This window comes from Callospermophilus lateralis, chromosome 13 (genome assembly GCF_048772815.1).
Source record: "Callospermophilus lateralis isolate mCalLat2 chromosome 13, mCalLat2.hap1, whole genome shotgun sequence".
Taxonomy (NCBI): Eukaryota; Metazoa; Chordata; class Mammalia; order Rodentia; family Sciuridae; genus Callospermophilus; species Callospermophilus lateralis.
The window spans coordinates 87113702-87135162 of NC_135317.1; the positions used below are offsets into that span (position 1 = coordinate 87113702).

At 32.7% G+C, this 21461-nt stretch overlaps 1 protein-coding gene across 1 annotated transcript in view; it reads right to left on the bottom strand.

Moving 5' to 3' along the window:
• The window catches only part of Cdc73 (cell division cycle 73), a 123594-nt gene that overhangs the window by 10684 nt on the left and 91449 nt on the right, over window positions 1-21461 (bottom strand). Inside the window, exons 12-14 of the mRNA XM_076831627.1 lie at window positions 11486-11521; window positions 10768-10855; window positions 159-320 (exon numbers count right to left, since the gene is read on the bottom strand). Coding sequence (XP_076687742.1) covers window positions 159-320; window positions 10768-10855; window positions 11486-11521 — 286 coding nt within the window. The remainder of the gene's footprint in view (window positions 1-158; window positions 321-10767; window positions 10856-11485; window positions 11522-21461) is intronic.

The following is a 21461-nucleotide window of genomic DNA, read 5'->3' on the forward strand; positions in this document are numbered from 1 at the left end:
GAATATTAAAATTACTGGTGACCAAATTAGATCTGTATATATTAACAGACTTTTGTTCAGAGCTCATAATAAAATCTAATACTTGTTCAATTTTTAAAAATCAATACTCAAGAAAATTAAATGAATATTAAAAAAAATATATATAGACACAATCTTACCAATCTTGAGGCATAAGTTTAAGAGGCTGGTCAACAACTCTATAAGGTACTGTGACACTAATTGCAGTGCCCCCTGGTTGCATCTGATCTTTTCTTCTCTGTATTAGTGTTTCATTTTCTCGTTGACATCCTTGTTTCTTCTTTTCATCTGATGGAACAAATCTTAGCAAAAAAGTGAAAAAAATCAAATGAATTCAGTGTGGTAATATAAGAAAAATTTATATTTTAAATAATTTCTAAACATCAATGTTTTAAACTAAAAATGCTTACTTTTAAATAAACCAGCCCTGTGTGTACAAAAAATAAAGCCTGGACAGTGTGAATCTTTCCTTTGTATGCCAAATAGAACTCAGACACACACAGATCACAATTTTTGTGTATATAAAAACACTATTCATATTTATTTAATGAGCACTTAGCATTTTCCACACTGATCCTTGGTTTCTCAAATGCCATTAGAAGACAACTTTGTGATAAAGGGAAGCTTATTTAAAAATCAAAAGACCACCTAAGAGAAAGTTGACTTCTGGGGTTGGTTAGACACTCTTCTTCACTGGGAAACTTAACCTATCCTGGAGCTTCACAAAACACCCTATTTACGTTTTATGCTTCAGCAAAATATCAGAAAATATCACTGAACTTCAGGACTGCTTTGAAGACTTTAGAGTAGGAAAATCAGTGTATGCCAAAAGTAAACACCACTAATACTATCTTACTATATGTCCATTGTACCCCCAATAGACATTTTCAAAAATAATCTAACATTCTGGAAAGCTCCTGCCACCTCCAAAATTTGCTAGAGTTCATGAGCATTCTAAATTAGCATCATTTATTACTTAGAGCATAGTCCCTCCTATTCATTGCAACAAGTATCATTTTACTGCTGAGACATGAAATGAAAGGTCTTGTAAAAGGGCAAAGAAGATGCATGAGATATTGCATCTGACAGAGTCCCTTGAGAATTTTCAATACCACATACTGGATTCATCATATTAATTTTGTCATCATGAAAACTTTTAGTACATGTTGATAATGGTAATAATAACTTCTTGTCTAAACTGACTATTCTCACATCCATTTTATATCTGATGAAAAAGTTAACATGTTAACATGCCCATATCATTTCAGAATTTCTTCCGGATAAAATTTGCTCCATATAGATCTTGGTTATTTAATTTATTAATCAAGCCCACAATGAAAACATCAAATACAATACTAATGCCTGGAATAATAAAACACTATTTCATAAACTAATTTTTCTTGCATTGTTGGAAAGTGAATTCTAACAAAGTCACAACTAACAAAAACATTAAGTGAAAAATATGTAATACATTGTCCCATAAATTATACAACATAAACAGTTGTCCTTTTGAACTATGTTCCAGATATACAGAACAAAAAGATCTTACTTCTAATAAAAAGATGCTTTTTCTTTAATTTTTCTCAATCAATCTATACCTAGATGAGGCTAAAATTATTTAAATTCCTAAATATAATATTGTAAGTCTCTCTTTTATGACTTCTAAAATATGGCGTGAAACTATAAAATTATTTGAGAATATAAAATTACTTACAAACTTTGATAATAATGAATTAAAAATATGAGTGATCTATTACAATATCCAATTAATAAAAAGTCTATTAAACACATAAATCAACTTCTGATATCTAAGGAAAAAGAATTATATAGCATCTGCATGTTTACATGTTGGTTGCTGTACGTTTTATGAAAGCTCAGAGTTTCTCATAGTTTTTAAATTAACCAGAGCACTCAACCTTTTTATACATCCTGGTATTTTTGATTTTATCAATTTCTGATTTTATCAAGGCATTTTCTTATAGTAGCCCTCCCTGTTAGCAGTAGAAAGCAACTTTATTTCAAAATGCTTTTCAGTCTTATTTTTAGTATAAGGTGAATTCTTCTGGAATTTGATTAGGTACCACATGGAGTCTTCTGTAAACCAAGCAATCCATCTTCACTATAATAATAAATTCACCTTTTTAAAAAAATTCCTTTTGTCTTGATCTTAGAAGATAACATAAGGGTAGACTTTATAACCTCTTCTTCTAAACCTAAGCCCACTAAATGATAAGTATACCATAAGTGATCTATATAGATTCTACTTACTCACCCTACTGTAGTTCATGAAATCTAAAATACCAATGACTATGAGACATACTGTTTATGTTGTACCTCTGGGGGGGGGGGGTGCCTGCTGGTTTAACTAGGACAATACTTTAACAATACACTACATAAATCAGTACCATTATCCCTCCAAGAATCAGATGATTCTCTGAATTTGAACTGTACTACTTGATGTTTTGGTAGGAAATCCTCTCACCTGTATCTGAGGAACAACCTTTCTTAGATTCCATAAAGCATTTGGTGGTTATTTTACAAGGAAATAAGAGATTGAGGTCATTCCTCCAACAAGGAAGAGTTCCCAAGTAATTAAGCATGTACGATATTTTTACTGGCATAAAATTTACATATAATGAAATACACAAATTAGTTTCAACAAATGTATATCCATTCCAATCTAGATAAAGAATTATGCAATTCTTCATCAATTCATTAAGTTTTCTTTGCATCTTTCGGTCAGCCAATCATTATGCTTCACTCAATAGGCAAGTATAGTTTTGCTTTCCACCACCATACACTAGTTTTGCCAGTCCTGGGAATTCATATATACATAATCATAAAGGATATATCTCTTTGTGCTTAGTCTTCTTTCAATCAATTTAATGTTTCTAATATTCATCCATCCTATGAAGACTATCATTCTCTTTTACTGCTGAGAATCTTGTAAGAATTATACCATGATTTATTTATTCATTCTTCTTCTGGTGGACAATACTCTAGTGTCTTAATCCATCTGGGATGCTACAATCAAAATACCATAGACTGAGTAGTTTATCAACTACAGAAATTTATTTCTCTTAGTTCTGGTAGCTGGGAAGTTCAAGATCAAGATGCTGGCACAATTGTAGTCATTGTGAGGGCCTGCTTGATAATTCAGTCTTTTTCCCCCTCTGTGTCTTCATCATGAAAGGGGAGCAACAGAGCTCTCTGAGGTCTATTTCCTAAGTGTACTAATCCTGTTAATGAGGGTACAGTTTGCATGATCTAATAACTTTCTAAAATCCCTGCCTCATAATGCCACCAAACTGGTAATTAGGTTTCAACATACAAATTTAGGAGGAAAGGAAATATATAAACATTCAGTCTATACCAGGCTGGTTCCAAAACATGAGTTACTGCAAATAAAGCTAATATAAATATTTTTATATAAGTGCTTGGGTGAATATATGCTTTTATTTTTCTTACTCCTTCCAGTGGAAATATTGGATCACAGGCCATGTTTATTTTTAAAGTAGTTAGTTGTATCAGTTTATATTTCCACAAAAAATACATGAACTCTAAGCCTAGAGTTTAGCCTTTCTGATGGGTAGCATTTGTATACCTTCTTTTGTTTCTGCATACTTTAAATGGGATTCTTTTTAAACTTGATCTATAGGAGTTGCTTACACATTCGACACAAATCTTTTGCCAGAAATATGTAATTAGAGTATATTCAAAACCATGAAAACTGCATCAGTACTACCACCTAGCCTGAGCAACTCTTAAGATGTCATCAATTGGGGCTGGGGCTGGGGCTGGGGCTCATGGGTGGAGCACTCGCCTCCCACGTGTGAGACCCTGGGTTCGATCTACAGCACCACATAAAAATAAATAAGTGAAATAAAGGTATTGTTTCAACTACACCTAAAAAATAAAATTTTTAAAAAAATCCAGAAACAATGAACAATTCCTTAAAAAAAGTCATCAACTATAAGATATAGTCAAATTTCAGAGAAATTAAATCACGAAAAATAAATGTACATTTTAGCATAATAAAGTACATAATGTTCTACCTAATTAAACAAAGTTATGATCAAAGTGCTATATGTTACAGCATTATTCATTTGCCTACATTAGATCACTGACAATTATCAATATATCTGGTTCTATTACAACTCCATTCTCAGAAATTTCAGTGAGGATAGCAATAATCAGATGAAAGAAAACTGAAGGTGTTAAAGAAAACTGGGCACAAATTAAGCCTATCAAGTTCTAATCAAATATCAGTCTTGGGCTGTGGATATGGCTCAGTGGTAGAGTGCTTGCATGAAAAGCATGAGGCCCTGAGTTCAATTCCCAGCACCACAAAAACAAAAACAAAAAACTTCAGCCTAAAAATAGCACACAATAGTATTTTATTGGTATATTAATAAAAATTACTGCAGTTCTCTAGTTATAAGGTGACAATCAATATTCAAACATGAATGAAATAATTTTGGTTTCTAGGTTACCAAATGTTAAATACATCTCTAGAGGTATATTTAAGCATTTATTTGATCTTAAATTTAATACATATTTATTTCACTATGAATTTATCTTTTTTATTCAAAGCAGCATTCAATTTTCTACAATTTAAAAGCAGCCTTTTTTTTTTTTTAGTATAGTAATTTACATAATCTGCCATCTCCCTACTAGATTTCAGGTCTCTTGAAGATAGAGCCAGTCATTCAGGATATTCATATCAACTAGCAATACTGCTCTTCAGTCAGCATATAGTTAAATAATGGATTAACTGAAAACTCCATGTGAAATAATCATTTAGATGAAATTCTGACTTCTTAAGATTTCTAAGTGTTCAGCTGGGCGCAGTGACCTATAATCCCCATAGCTGGGGAGCCTAAAGTAGGGGAATACCAAACTTAAAGAGACCTTGCCTCAAAATTTGAAATAAACAGAGCAGGGGACTGGGGATAGGGCTTTGTGGCAAAGCACCTTTGGGTTCAATCCCCAGTACAATAAAAAAAAAAAAAAAAAAAAAAAAAAAAATTCTAAGTATTCTGACTTCCATTCAGGAATTATGACAATTGTATCTATGTACATGTAAAAGGGTTTAAGGAACAGTAAGTTAACATGAGTTAATATTAACATATTATGACCTTTAAAAACTGTCTTGTATTCTGTTTCTGGTATGATAATATGACAGACTTACCTAGTAACTGGAACATTTCCAAAGAGAAAAAAATAAAAATTATTAATTAAGTATAAAAAAAAATTTTAAAGGCATCTCTGAGCTAGCTACAATAAAGAAAGAATGTTTGGACAAAAATGAGTGACAAAGGGAATGCAAAGAAGAATGAATGACATTGCTGTCTGCTAACTACAGAAGTCACTCAGAAACCAATTAAATCTCATCTTTGTTTCTCACATTTCACTAGTCTCCTAGAATAGGAAACTGAGCTCCAAGCCTGCTCAATGTAAGGAATCTAATCGGAGTTTCTTTCTTCATGAAGAGGGACTCAATACAACAGTAAACTAGAAACAGTAAACTAGTAAACTACCACTCATCTTCATTCCTATCCATGCCTTAACCCATACCCTGGCATTTACAAAGAAAAATGTTTCAAAACTGTATATATGGTAAGAATAACATCTGGATGTTAAAAATCTCAAAACTGAAAATTCAATTTAAAGTGATGCTAGATTGGTAATGTTCCCAGGTGCTTATTTAGCAAATCGTCTCTGTAATACTCCCACATTTGCTTGAAACTCAAAGAATTTGCATAGGAAAAAAAATTCCAAGGAACATCTAAAGAGATAAGAGCCAAATCTTCCAGAAATGATGAAAAGTGACAACTCATAGATTCATTCTAACAAATGCCAAGTGAGATGCATAAAACACAAGTCCATATCTAAGTACAGTAGATCAACAAAGGGAGCTAGGAGATAGAGCAATAGTATATTCAATATTCTGAGAAAAAAATATTATTTTCCAAAGTGGCCATACTATTTTGTATTATCTGCAGTTGTTGGGAACAAGAACTATTTTCATTCAAATACAAGCTCCAGTAATTGTTCTGTCTGCTTCTTTCCCAATGGCTATTTCCCAGGTCACAATAGATCCCTCATGGGCATAAACACAACAGTATTTGATGAATACAAGGGAAACCCTCTTCATATTTTTGGAGTACTATGTGTGTGCAATCTCTCCTACTTGGAACCCTGCCCTGAGAAACTACTATCATGGCCAGAATCATATGTTTCATCTAATCAGTTTATCATGTTTGTAGAAGTAAAGTGGATCTGTTAATATTTCTATAATATGACCTTAATTTTATTATTTAGAATGTTAAAGGTTAAGCTGAGTTTTATTTTTTGTTTCATTTACTTACTGATGGGTTAGAAAACTGAAGAATCCTCAATTTTACATAAAACCAAATAGAATCTATGCCAACTTGAACTATGGGTTACAGCCAACACTATAATTGTGTGGAGGAGGTTTCAATTATGCATTAATTACATAGCAAAAGCCTCCAGCTGACTCAAACGGTAGGGAAGATGTCAGTTGCAATGAGGTGTTAAACAATGAAGGGAGTGATTTAAACTTGGAAGAAAAATTAGGCATGATCTATCCTAAAACTGTAGTTTGTTTAATTGTTTGGCTTCTCTATAGTAAGGCTACAAAGAGAAAAACACTAAAGTTTCCTTTAAAATTTCTTTGTACTAAAAATATTAGATTTGTAATATATTAAGATGAACAACGAAATGTGGAGAATGAAGAACTGAAGACAGAATTTGTAACATTTTTAAAACAACAAAACATATTCATAAAAAGTAAATAATAGTTGTCAATTACTAAAAACTGAAAAATGGATAATGCCAAATTTGTACATCATAAAAATGACTTCAAAGGAGGCTTAAAGATCACCTGATACAAAAATAGTTAAGGTGTAAAACACTCAATGGAAGCCAGGTGCAGTGGGGGGTGCCTGTAATCCCAGCAGCTAGGGAGGATGAGAAGGAAGATCGAAAGTACAGGGCTAGCCTCAGCATCTCAGCGATACCATGTGTCTAGATAAAAATATAAAAAAGGATTGGGATGTAGTACAGTGGTTAAGTAATGTCCTCAGTTTCAATCCCCAATACCAAAAACAAAACAGACAAACAAACAAAACCACTCAGTATTAAATGTAATGAAGCATCATGGGAACCTAAGTCAAGTTCCAAGAGTAGCTATGACTATTATATTTATCAAAAACAAAGGAATATAATAATATAGACACAGTAAAATAATGGCAGTTTCAAAAAAATTCTCTCATATTCAAATGCTAATTAGATACATAAGTTCCCTATTCTCTAATTTTCTCACTGTGGTTCCCCTCTTCTTTTTCTTTCCTGAAACATTTGCTTAATATCCATTTTAGGCAAACACTGTTTAAAACAATGTAGCTACAAATATGAATAGAATAACAAGCCCTTTTCTCTGAAGAACACAAAACTATTTTAAAAAACCCAAAAGGAGATCAGTAAGACAAGGCAACCATCACCAAAAAGAAAACAGATGCATATCTTATTTCACAGATTATAAATGATGAAAAATTGCCTTTTCTATATTAGAAGGTGGAAAGGAGACATGAATGCTCATAAAAACACTAAACATTTTTTAAAAGTAGTTAATGCAATCCATTTTGCATTGGTTTGAATTTTCATTATATTATCAAACTTAAATGAATAAAACAATGTATAGATATACTTGTATGTGCCAGGCTACCTATATTTTGTAAAGAAAATTATTTAAATTGAAGGCACCCTTTAAAACTAAACTCTGTGTGAGTAAAATTTGAAATGAGAGAATAGTAATTTATTTGGTTTCATTTTTAATCAGTCCTAAGTTATTTCAGAGCCAGATGATATTTTCTTCTTGGAGGGGAGGTTGCTTTTATTTTCCTCCTTAAATAATTATCATTATTACTCTACTGAGAAAAAAGTCAGAGACTCTACATTCTTCTTTTGAATATTATTTGTTGTTGAATAAACATTTTCCTAGTTATCACTGGAAATATATTATACAAACTGTCAACATTAGACATTTCAGATTATAAAATATTATTATAACACTGAAGTTAGGGCTTATTAAATTTTGTGGAGGAGTCTCTCTTGTTTTTGATGGTTATCACATAACTCTCAGACCAAAATAAAACTCCATTTCTTAAAGTAAATATTTATTAGGTGTCTCCACTGTCCAAAGGGCAATACTATTAAACTGGTGTTCAGGAGACCTGATTTTATTTCCTGCTTTGCAACTAACTGGCAGAATTAAATAAAAGGCCGAATAGCCTTTAAGGTTCTTTCATCTCTGTGTTTTCAACCAGGAATAAAAGTCAAATTAGATGTATTCTGCATCCGTTTTAGGTCCAGAATTGTGGAAAATAATAAGTTTCAACTACCTCTTCAACAAAAAGCACTATCATGTGTATTCTCATTAAAATCATATAATTTGTGAGAGATGCTACATAAAGCTTTTAATGGTTGATAACTGTTGAGGTCTGATTTGATTCTAAACCTATCTTCAAGACATGATTCATACTTGTGAAGTATCAAAGGATGTTATATTTTCAGGTATGGCATTGAAACTGGTTTTTATACCAAGTGCTAGAACAAATACTATTTTATCAGTTGAAATGAATGACTCATAACCCACTAACACCACAATCATATGAGCTCCTAGAAGGTTAGGTTTGTCATGTATTTGTCTACATAGTAATTCACTCTTGAGTTATACTGCTATATAGATGTTTGTTCCCAATATATGCAGCAATCTCCCAAGCAAGTTATCACTAGATTACATCTGAATCTCTTAGCTGAGGTATTAGCAAAACTGATAAAAGATTTTAAACATTTCTAATGCTGAGTGTACCCCAAACCCAAAGAACATATTTATTGCTAAAGAGACAAATATTTTATGAAATATTCTGCATTTTTAATTCTCCTCAGGTAAGACTCGAACTTAATGAAGAAGCATGAATTAAATTTGTTGTTGCTGTTACAGTTTAATGTACATCTAACAGCAGACTAATAACAACAACTAAAGTAGAATAAATATATTTTATGAACTTCAAATTCTAATAACGCAGTATACCTGATAGTATAAAACCAGCTACTTTAAAAACACCCAGAAATGCTAGATACAATGTAACAAATATATGAAATGCAAAATAACTGAGCTAGAAAGAAAATCATCACTTCTATAGGAAGAAAAACTGACAAGCCATCCAATGCACTGGTATTGCAGAGAAACTGTAGGCATTTATGTTTTTTTGGTTTTACAAAACTCACAAGGACAAAAAGGAACTAGAGCTGGAACCTACAAAAAGTTACATTATCAACTGTGGGGGGAGGGGGGTTTTACTTGGACTTTTCCAATCAAATGTCAAAGAAGCATATCTATCTTGATCTGACTCTTCAATTAGGAGAAGAAGAAGAACTCCCAGATGATTTGTGGGCCAAGGGTCCATCTCCATGTCACTCAGAACTGATCCAAATTTGAATTTATACTACCCTAGTAAATCAGAAATTCTCAAATTGAGAATTTAACACAAAAATCAGCTAAGTCTTTGGGTACTGGAGCAGCTGGCAAAAAAGAATGACAAAAATCACTGGAAGAACATGCCTTCAACCTCAAATTTCCTCAAATAAAACCATGTTAAAATTAGTGAGCTACAGTTCAAATTCATAACAAACATCCAGATTAAATGACCTGGGTACACAACACAAAATGGATAATTTGACAACTTTGATTTCATTAAATACTATAAGAAAGTACCAAATACTATGAAAATGTTATAGCAGAACATAGTTAACTCCCCTCTACAACCAGTAATTATATTACCACTCTTATCTTCCCAAAATATTGTATACTTTGAGTTCTTCTACTTTCTTTCCCCATATTACAAAACGCACTCTGACAGAAGAATTCCTTGAGCTCTCTGTTTCCCAGTAGCCATGAGCTGAGCAGCTTCATATCCTCTACCCTGGTATTCCATCTGACCTCAGGCCCACAGCAATCGACATGGCGAAACATGGACTGAGACCACTGAAACTATAAGCCAAAATAAATTTTTCTTCCTGTCCTAGCAATGAAAAGCTGACTAACACGTTTATTAGAATAAACTTAGTACACTATGACTGTGATCTTTAAAAAAAAGAAATGGGGAAGAGACACTTAAAATTTCCAAGTTAACAAGCACTTGTAAATTTTAACATAGGGTATATGTTTCATATTCACTTCTTTCATCTTTATTATTACATTTCCTTTTCATTTTTACTCAGCTTTTGCTATGAAGGTTAAACAACTATGCTTCCCCACTTGCCAGCCTCCTCCAACTATATATTTAATATACTGAAAGAACCTTCATTTGCTTTGGAAACTTTTTTCAGATCTTCAGGGAAAAATCAAAACATAATTTAGGATGGGGAAGTGGTTTGAACAAGGTCCCAGGTTTAATCCCAAGAACTGTGCTAAAAACAAAACAAAACAAACAACATAATTCATTTTAAGAGTCAATAAAATAGTATCCTTCTCATTAGGACTTTAGACAGCTTTTCTGTAACTTTCTCTAAAGGATACAGATACAAAAATTATATGTGAAAAATTATACTTTAGCTGTCAAGTAAAACTTTGTTTTTGTTTTCTTCAAATAATACTAAATTAGTAACTAACTCTTTTATCTCAGTGTCCTATAAAAAGATTTTTTTTTTTTAATTACTTACTTCAGATCTTGTAGAAGGTCTTTTGCATTAAGCATGGTTATTAAAGAGGTGGTAGCTGCGGGAATTATGATAATGGGTGTTCGAGATCCTGGAAGAACACAATTTTAAAGGTGACAAATTTATTATTATTATTACTTATTGTTATTAAAAGGAATTATACTTACTTCACTAAAAATTAAAAGCTAATAAATGTACAATTTTAATTGGGGGCCGGGGGCACACCGGGACTGGGGACTAAACTCAGAGGCACTCAACCACTGAATCATATCCGCAGCCCTATTCGTATTTTTTATTTAGAGACGGGTTTACTGAGTTGCTTAGTGCCTTGCTGTTGCTGAGGCTGGCTTTAAACTCACAATCCTCCTGTCTCAGCCTCACAGGCCACTGGGATTATGGGTGTGTGCCACAGTGCCTGGCACAATTTTGATTCTTTTGAGCTAAAAAAAAAAAATACATTAAGCCTGGGGACGTGGCTCATTAGTAAAGCACCTTTCCCTGGCACCAAAATATACGAATGTATGTATGCACACATAACATATTTGAAGCCAACAATAATAGTAAAAAGGTTTAATCATCAGTATAGTTTAAGCACTGACTAATAAGAAATGATACCAACCACACATATATGATATAGCTGCACAAATATTATTAGTCCTGGTTTTGCAACCTAGTTCATACACACTTACTTTCTAAAATAAATTTAAAATCATGACCTCACCTTTCTTCTGATTTGGAGGAGGTCTTGCTTGAGAAACTGTAAGAAGGAAAGGAAAAAAAATCACAATTGAGTTTTCTAAAACTTATCTTTATGTTCATATTTAAAGGAGGCTTACATATTATCTATGGTAAATATTACTTATATTCACATATAACTAGTTGTAAAATAAAAAATATACAAAACATCTTAAATAATGTTATTCCTGCTTCATAAAAATATTAAAATGCCTCAGCATAACTCAATAATCTGTAGTTACAAGAAAAGTAGACACATTACACTGCATTATAATATGTTCATGGATGTTCAAGTCTGGCAAGCAAAGAAATGATGTGATAATTATTATCCATGTTATAAATGTAGAAACATTACTGCATGTAACACTGTGGAAAATGGTAATACACCTAACTTATATGAATGAAAGAAAGGAATCCTTGGGAGTTAAGATCTAAAGTATGTCAAACATTTTTTTTCTTTTTTTTAAATTGCTTCTTGGTTTTTACTGAGAGGAAAAGAGCTTTTAAAACTAGCATGTTTGAACGGCTATATTATCTGAAAATAACCTTACTGTTAAGTAATTATTGTTATGCTATTAAAAACACAAGTACATACATATCCTTTTGCTATTTATATATGTAACAGACTTTAAAACATAGAAATATTTACTGACATAATGGCAATAACAACTTAATACATGTGAATATTTGTGATTAAAAATGCATGTTCAATTTTCAATATTTATCCATGTAATAAAATTTTACCAGTTGTTTTCTATGTGCCACATGCTATGCCAAATTTTTTTTAATTGCAAAAATAACAATTTAGAGGATTGAATATACTCATTCAATCTGTATGGTCCTATAATGGGAAAAACAAGACATAAAACACCTGTAAAGATCATGGAACTATTAGCACAGAATGCTTTGTATATAATGTATGCAACTTTTTAAAAAATCATTTAGGAGGATAGAGAGCTCTCAAATGGACTGCAAAATGTGACAAGAGACTCTAAATGTACTACAGTTATATAAATCAAAGAAGCAGGTAAGTCAAATTAGCTATATAAGACTAGAGGTAAAAAGAATATACCTAAGAACTATAATCTAGCTGGTAAAGTTGTTACAATAACATGATTTAACAGTTCTGCAACTACTGTGCTCACAGACACTGGAATTAACTGAATGGTAGATAGTAGAGAGAAAATCTAATTCAATATCAGTTCTTAAAGATTGTAGGATAGGGAGCAGGAGCATGGGAGGAATAGACAAACTCTAGATAGGGCGGAGGGGTTGGAGGGGAACGGAGGGGCATGGGGTTATTAAAGATGGTGGAATGTGAAGATCATTATTATCCAAAATACAGGTATAAAGACATGAATTAGTGTGAATATACTGTGTATACAACCAGAGATATGAAAAAATGTGCTCTATGTGTAATAAGAATTGTAATGCATTCTGCTGTTATATATAAATTAAAAAATTCTACCTTTAAAGGGAATCACACAAAACAAACATTTTAATTAATTGCTCACACTCTTCTGTATAGAGATTTTATTGTGATAAAACAGAATTCAGCAGAATGATCTTTTCACCCATAAATACAAGCTCAGACATACACATATTTAACATCATAGCATTTTTCTTCTAAGGAAAAAAAAAGTAAAGTTGTCTTAAATCATTTTTAGGATTAGAGCTTACAAATAAATCTGATTAGTTAGTATCATCTGGTACATAATATAGTCTCAGTTAATATCTACTGGAGGTATAGGGATGACAAGATGAACAGATGACAGAAGCAAGCAGGGGTTTCCATCATCGTTATAAAATAGAGTTCAAGCTAAAGTTAATCAAAAGTGATAAAGAAGTACATTTTATACTGTTCAAGGGAATCATACACAAACAAGACATAACAATTATAAATATATATGCCACAGACAATGGAGCATCTACGTTCATCAAACAAATTCTTCTAAAGTTCAAGAGTCAAACTGACCACAATATAAAATCTTTAATATACCTCTTTCACCACTGGATAGATCTTCCAAACAAAAGATAAACAAAGAAACTACAGAACTCAATAGTACAATCAATAACTTAGACTTAACTGACATATATAGAATATTTCATCTTTCAATAAGAGAATACACTTTCTTCTCGGCAAGACATGGATCCTTTTCTAAAATAGATCATTTAATATACCACAAAGCAACTCTCAGCAAATACAAAAAAGTAGAGATACTAACCTGCATTTTATCAGATCAAAATGGAATCAATTAGAAATCAACGATAAAATAAAAATTACTCCAACACCTGGAGATATTTAAATAACATGCTACTGAATGAACAATGGGTTGCAAAAGACATCGAGGAGGAGTTTCAAAAATTCTTACAGGTAAATAAAAACACTAACACAACATATCAAAATCTCTGGGAGATTATGAAGGCAGAACTAAGAGGAAAGTTCACTGCATGGAGTTCATTCCTTAAAAGAAGAATAAGTCAACAAATAAACAACCTAACATTACATCTCAAATCCCTAGAAAAAGAAATACAAATCAATCCCAAAACCAGTAGAAGACAGAAAATAATTAAAACCAGAGCTGAAATCAATGAAATTGAAACAAAAGAAACAACTGAAAAATTGACAGAACAAAAAGGTGGTTCTTTAAAAAAATAAATGAAATTGGCAGACCCTTAGTTATGCCAACAAAGAGAGAGAGAAAATTCAAATTATTAAAATGTGATGAAAAAGGTAATATCACAACAAACACTACAGAAATACAGAGAATAATTATCTTGAAAACTTGTACTCCAATAAAATAGAAAATATTAAAGGTATTGACAAATTTTTAAGTCATATGATTTGCCCAAATTGATGATATACACAATTTAAAATTTAAACAGACCAATATCAAGCGATGAAATAGAAGACGCCTACCAATAAAGAAATGCCCAGGACATGATGGATATACAGCCATGTTCTACAAAACCTTTAAATAAGAACTAATACTAATACTCTTCAATTTTATTCAGGAAACAGAAAAAGAGGGAGCACTTCCACACTCATTCTATGAGGCCAATATCACCCTGATTCCAAAACCAGGCAAAGATAAATCAAAGAAAGAAAACTGCAGAACAATATCTCTAATGAACATAGATGCAAACGTTCTCAATAAGATCCTAGCAAATTGAATACAAAAACATATCAAAAAGATAGTGCAGTATTATCAAGTGGGATTCATCCCAGGGATGCTACTAGGTTGGTTCAACACATGGAAATCAATAAATATAATTCATCACATCAATAGACTAAGAATCATATGATCATCTCAACAGATGTAGAAAAAGCATTCAACAAAATACATCAGCCCTTCATGTTCAAAACCTTAGAAATAATAGGGATATCAGGAACATACCTCAACATTGTAAAGGCTATCTATGCTAAGACCCAGGCCAACATCATTCTAAATAGAGAAAAATTGAAAGCATTCCCTCTAAAACCTGGAATAAGGCAGGAATGCCCTCTTTCACCACTTCTATTAAACATAGTTCTTGAAACTCTAGCCAGAGCAATCAGACAGATGAAAGAAATTAAAGGGATACACATAGGAAAAGAAGAACTCAAATTATCCCTATTTGCAGACGATATGATTCTATACCTAGAAGACCCAAACATTCCACCAGAAATCTCCTAGAACTAATAAATGAATTCAGCAAAGTAGGTGGATATAAAACCAACACCCATAAATCAAAAGCATGTCTGCACATCAGTGACAAATCCTCTGAAAGAGAAACTAGGAAAACCACCCCATTTACAAATAGCCTCAAAAAAATAAAATAAACACAGACTTAAATGAAAAATATAAAGCTATAATACACTTAGTAAGTTAAAAAAGGAGAATATCCTCTGACTCTCTAGAGTTAGGTGAAGAGTTCTTAGACTTGACACCAAAGGCATGATGTATACAAGTATATAATAAGTAATTGGAACTTCGTCAAGTTGAAAATTTTGCTATGTGAAAGAACCTGTACATAAGATGAAAGATAAGCCAAACACTGAGATAATTTACTTCACTGCACATACTCAATAAAATCATTGCATCCAGAATACATAAAGAACTATAGCTCAACAGCAAGAAAATAATCTAATTAGAAAGTGGACAAATTACATGAACAGACATTTGATTAAAGATTCACAAATAATAAATAAGCATATCAAAAGATGTTCAACTACACTGGCTACCAGTAAATACATATTAAAACTATAATTAGATACCATGACAAACTTCTCATAATGACTAAAAAGTATAGGTAAGGATAGAGAAAAACTAGATTGCTCATATGTTTGCATTTGGAATGTAAATTAGTGCAGTGACTCTGGCAAATATTTTTTTCATTTTTTTATAAAATATCCATACAACTGTACAATTGAATTTCATTTCCCAAATTTGTGAAATTTTATGTTTAATAAAATTATATACACACACAAAAAAAATAAAATACTTAGGAATCAACTTAACAAAAGAGGTGAAAGACCTCTACAATGAAAACCACAGCACACTAAAGAAAGAAATTAAAGAAGACCTTAGAAGATGGAAAGATCTACCTTGTTCTTGGACAGGCAGAACTGATATTGTCTAAATGACCACACTACCAAAAGCACTATACAGATTCAATCAATCCCAATCAAAATCCCAATGACATTCCTCATAGAAATAGAAAAAGCAGTCATGAAATTCATCTATAAAAATAAGAGACCCAGAATAGCCAAAGCAATCCTTAGCAAGAAGAGTGAAGTTGGTGGCATCACTATACCAGACCTCAAACTATACTACAGAGCAATAATAACAAAAACAGCATGGTACTGGCACCAAAATATACCTGTAGACCAATGGTATAGAATAGAGGACACAGAGACTAACCCACATAGCTACAGTTATCTTATATTAGACCAAGGAACCAAAAACATAATTGGAGAAAAGTTAGCCTCTACAACAAATAATGCCAGGAAAACTGGAAATCCACATGTAATAAAATGAAATTAAATCTCTATCTTTCACCATGCACAAAACTCAACTCAAAGTCGATCAAGGATCAGGGAATTAAACCATTCAGCAAAGTAGGTGGATATTTCAGAGGATTTTCTATTAGACCCTGCATCTAATAGAAAAAAAAAGTAGGCCTTAATCTCCAGCATGTTGGATTAGGCCTCTACTTCCTTAGTAAGACTCCTATAGCACAAGAATTAATATCAAATATTAATAAATGGGATGGATTCAAACTAAAAAGCTTCTTCTCAAAAAAAGAAACAATCAGTGAGGTGAATAGAGAGCCTACAGCTTGGGAGCAAATTTGTACCTCTCACATTTCAGATAGTGCACTAATCTCTATGGGATATAAAGAACTCAAAAAGCTAAACACCAAAAAATAAAAAATAAAAAAAAAATAACCCAATCAATAAATGGACCAAGGAACTGAACAGACAATTCTCAGAAGGTGATATACAATCAATCAACAAATCTATGAAAAAAATGTTCAACATCTCTAGCAATCAGAGAAACACAAATCAAAACTACTCTAAGATTTCATCTCACTCCAGTCAGAACGGCAGCTCTTACGAATACAAACAACAGGGGCTGGGTTTGTAGCTCAGTGGTATAGCGCTCGCCTACCACGTGCGAGGCCCTGAGTTACAGCACCACATAAAAATAAATAAATAAAATATAAAGTATTATGTTCAACTACAACAAAAAAATAATTATTAAAAAATAGAATACAAACAACAATAAGTGTTGGCGAGGATGTGGGTGAAAAGGCACACTCATATGTTGCTGGTGCGACTGCAAAAATTGGTGCAGTCAATATGGAAAGCAGTATGGAGATCCCTTGGAAAACTGGGAATGGAATCACCATTTGACCCAGCTATCCCTCTCCTCGGTCTATACCCAAAGCTTAAAAACAGAATACAACAGGGACACAGCCACATCAATGTTTATAGTAGCACAATTCACAATAGGTAAATTGTGTAGCCAACCTAGGTGCCCTTCAGTAGATGAATGAATAAATAAAATGTGGCATATATATATATATATACAATGGAATATTACTCAGCAATAAAAGAGAATAAAATCATGGCATTTCCACATAAATGGATGGAGCTAAAGAAGATAATGCTAAGTGAAGTTAGCCAATCCCACAAAACTAAATGCTGAATGTTTTCTCTTATATAAGGAGGATGATTCATAGTGGGGTAGAGAGAGGGAGCATGGGAGGAATAGATGAACTCTAGATAGGGCAAAGGGGTGGGAGGAAAAGGGAGGCAGCATGGGGTTAGAAATGATGGTGGAATATGATGATCATCATTATCCAAAGTACACATATGAAGACACGAATGGTGTGAATATACTTTGCATACAATCAGAGATATGAAAAAGTGTGCTCTATATGTATAATATGAATTGTAATGCATTCTGCTCTCATAACAAATTAGAATAAAAAAAATAAAAAATAAAATGATGAACAGATGAATAGGTAAACAGGAGAGAGATATAATATGTGTAACTAAAAGGAATGATAAGGAATGTCATGGAAGGCAGAAAAGGGGAGAGGGAAAGGAGGAGCAAAGAACAAATACCAATATAATTTCAGCCACAGATCTCGTTTCTTCCTTTTATGGGGGTGGGGTGGTGGTGGTGAGGGAGTCTACAATGAATTCAATTTAAGAAAATATTTACTAAAATAAATATAATATAAATATAAATATAAAATAAAATATGAGAAGACAAAACACAACAAACTAACGTGGGAAAATTAACCTGGTAAGTTGATTTAACTATGCTGAGCCTCAGTGTCCTCAACTGTAAAAACAGACTGCTACAGTTCTACAACCGGAATAGAATTTTAAAAAATAAATAATAACACATGGTAAGTCCTTAGTTGGGTCATAGTATATATTCACCATTTATTGAACTCTGCAGCTAAAGCTGGTGATAACTGCTTCTGCTTCTACTCCAGTACTTAGGCAACTGTGATGACTAACAATTTGCAAACCAAGAAAAATTAACATTGTTGCTTTGTTTGATTTCAAATTATGACATTCTTCACTTAAAAATTTATTCAGAGACTAGGTAAAAGGTACTCATACTAAGTTATTATTAAATGGAAAATAAAAGAGAAATAAAATAAACCTTGCCCTGAAAGAGCTTTTCAGGAAAACAGGGGAGCCAGAGCACAATCATACAAATTCGAACACAAAAGGAACATTAAGGAACAAAACACAGACACTGGCAGAAGTGTCCTACAGAATGCTTTTACAAAAAGCCTCTTAAAGAAAGCAACTAGCTGGGCACAGTGGAGAATGCCTGTAATCCCAGTGGCATGGGAGGCTGAGGCACGAGGATCGTGAGTTCAAACCTATTTTAGTGAGCTTAGCAACTCAGTGAGACCCTATCCCTAAATAAAATATAAAAAAGGACTGGGAATGTGGCTCAATGATTAAGCACCCTGAGTTCAATCTTCATGGAAGGAAGGGAGGAAAGGAATGAGGGAGGAAGCAACTAGCAGACTGTGTGGCTATAATTCCAGCAGTTGGGGAGGCTGAGGTAGGAAGATCACAAGTTCAAAGCCAGACTCAGCACAAGAGAGGTGCTAAGCAACTCAGTGAGAACTTGTCTCTAAATCAAAAATACAAAATAGGGCTGGGGGTGTGGCTCAGTGATTGAGTGCCTCTATGTTCAATCCCACCTCCCCCTCCCCCCAAAAAGAAAGCAACTAAATTTTAAATGAAATTTGAAGGATAAAAAGGAGCCAACTTGCAAAGAACTGTCCACAGGACTGTCTGCTAAATGTCAAAGGCAGGAAGAAGCTGGTGGGCTTTTGGAAATGAAACAAGGCAAATGTATAGACCACAGAGAAGAAAGCATAGCAAAAGTTGAAGCTAAAAATCAATAGAGGAACCAATTCACATAGTGACTTTTGTATATATTAAATTTCTATTTATTTTGTTTTTCATTTTTTGAGATGGGGTCTCACTATTCTGTCCAGGCTGGTCAAACTCCTGGGTAGTTTGATCCTCCCACCTCCCACAAGCAGCCACCATGCCAGGCAAAATTTTGTATTTAAAGTGCCATTGCCTATAACTTTTAAGATAGAAAATGATGAGATCTGATTTTCATGTCACAGCTTCTTCAAAAAGAAAAAGAAAAAAACAGGCAAGGGATCAGAGGGGGACAAGTGTGAAAGAAGAAAGCTCAGTTAGGACTATTACAATCATCTACAATTTGGATGTTCCTCAAAGTTTATGTGGTTTAAGAAAAGACGAAATGAAAGAAAAAAGGCAGCAACAATGGATTTCTAAAAAGATGAACATGCATTCAGATACTATGACAGTATATTACCCTCAACTTTTATATGCATCTTTTGAGGGCCAAAAATAAAAAGGTTATAAACTAAAACTGGACAGTTTAACATACACTGGTCTAGAGAAATGATGATCTTGAGTAGGAGGTAAAGAAAAACGAACGAAGTAAGGATCTGTAGATATTTGTAGATAAATCTGACAAGAACCCCACTGACAGATTAGGAAAGGGATAGGAAATATGAACAATAAATAATAACATCTAAGTTTTTGTCTTAAAAAACAAGAGTTGGTGGTTGTGCCACTTATTTATGAAGAAGCAGGAAAGTGTAGAGTAAGAGATCTTGGGGAAAAATATCAAGGAAAATCTATTTTGATAGTTTTAAATGCCTATGGTATACCAAATATAGAACAGAGAGTTAATATAAGATACCAGAGGTAAGAAGAGATGTCTAATTGAAGACACAAATTTGGAAATCATCAGCACATAGATTTAAAAGTATACAATGAGTACAGAAGTACTTCAACCAGTACCTGGATTATAACTGGATGACTAAGTCAAAATTATATAAAATATGCAGGAGATCTACTCACCTCAGAACATCTAAGAATTAGAAATAAAGAAAGCTGGAAGTATGGGTGTGCATGTATTAGAAAACAAAGAAAAATATGTTCAAGAGATTTAATCAAGCTATAAAAGGGAAATAATACTGAGTACTATGGCCTATTCAAGACTTATAACTTTTAATCCATTGGAAAAAATGGATTAAACATTATTTATTGGTCATTATACTTCCTAAAGAAATTTAAGTTTGGGAGTTTTAATAATATTTTCATTGTAAAGTGTTTAAAATGTTTTATTTGCCTATAGGCTTTGCCTGGAACAGTATTAAGTGGAATGACAGAATTAAGTAAACATTCGACAGAAAAATAAAGTAAAACTTTTAAATGTTCAAAAATGGAACTCCATGCTTGAGGTGCTTCATTCAACCAAACAATTGGTGGTTCAGTCCCCAATTTTGAAAAGATCCAACCTAACAAAATAACATAGTTCTATAATCCCTCATCTACTGCAAATTATACTGTCAGGTGTGTTTTGGGTATTCATGTTTGTTTGTTTGTTTAACGATTAAAAACTAGTGATATAAGTGAACATGTCAAATCAACCAATATCCCTTCAAAACTGGGCAGCACTCCATAAGCAAATGCACTTAACATCTCTGCATCAAAACAAAAATATTCTCAAAAATAATAAGGATAATTAAAGATTTCAAATTGCTAACATCCATTCAAATAATTTCTTATTGACAAATGAATGCTAAAGACTAATTTCTTTTAGAATGATAGATAAGTATTGTGGACAGATAGTGTCATCAAGAGTAAATGGAAGGAAGAAGAGAGTTTATATGGATAGGCATAGGAATACCTGAAATATTAAGAGACTTATAGTTCAGATTAAGTTCCATCAATTTAATCTCCACTGCACTTTGGTAGAGCAATTGAAAAAGTATGATGAATATTCAGAGTTGAAAAGACTTAGAACCTCTTATTTTCCTCAAGATCGTATTAGAACCTAGCCCCAAGAACTTCCATTTTATCTCACACTTCTGAACAGAATGTCTTC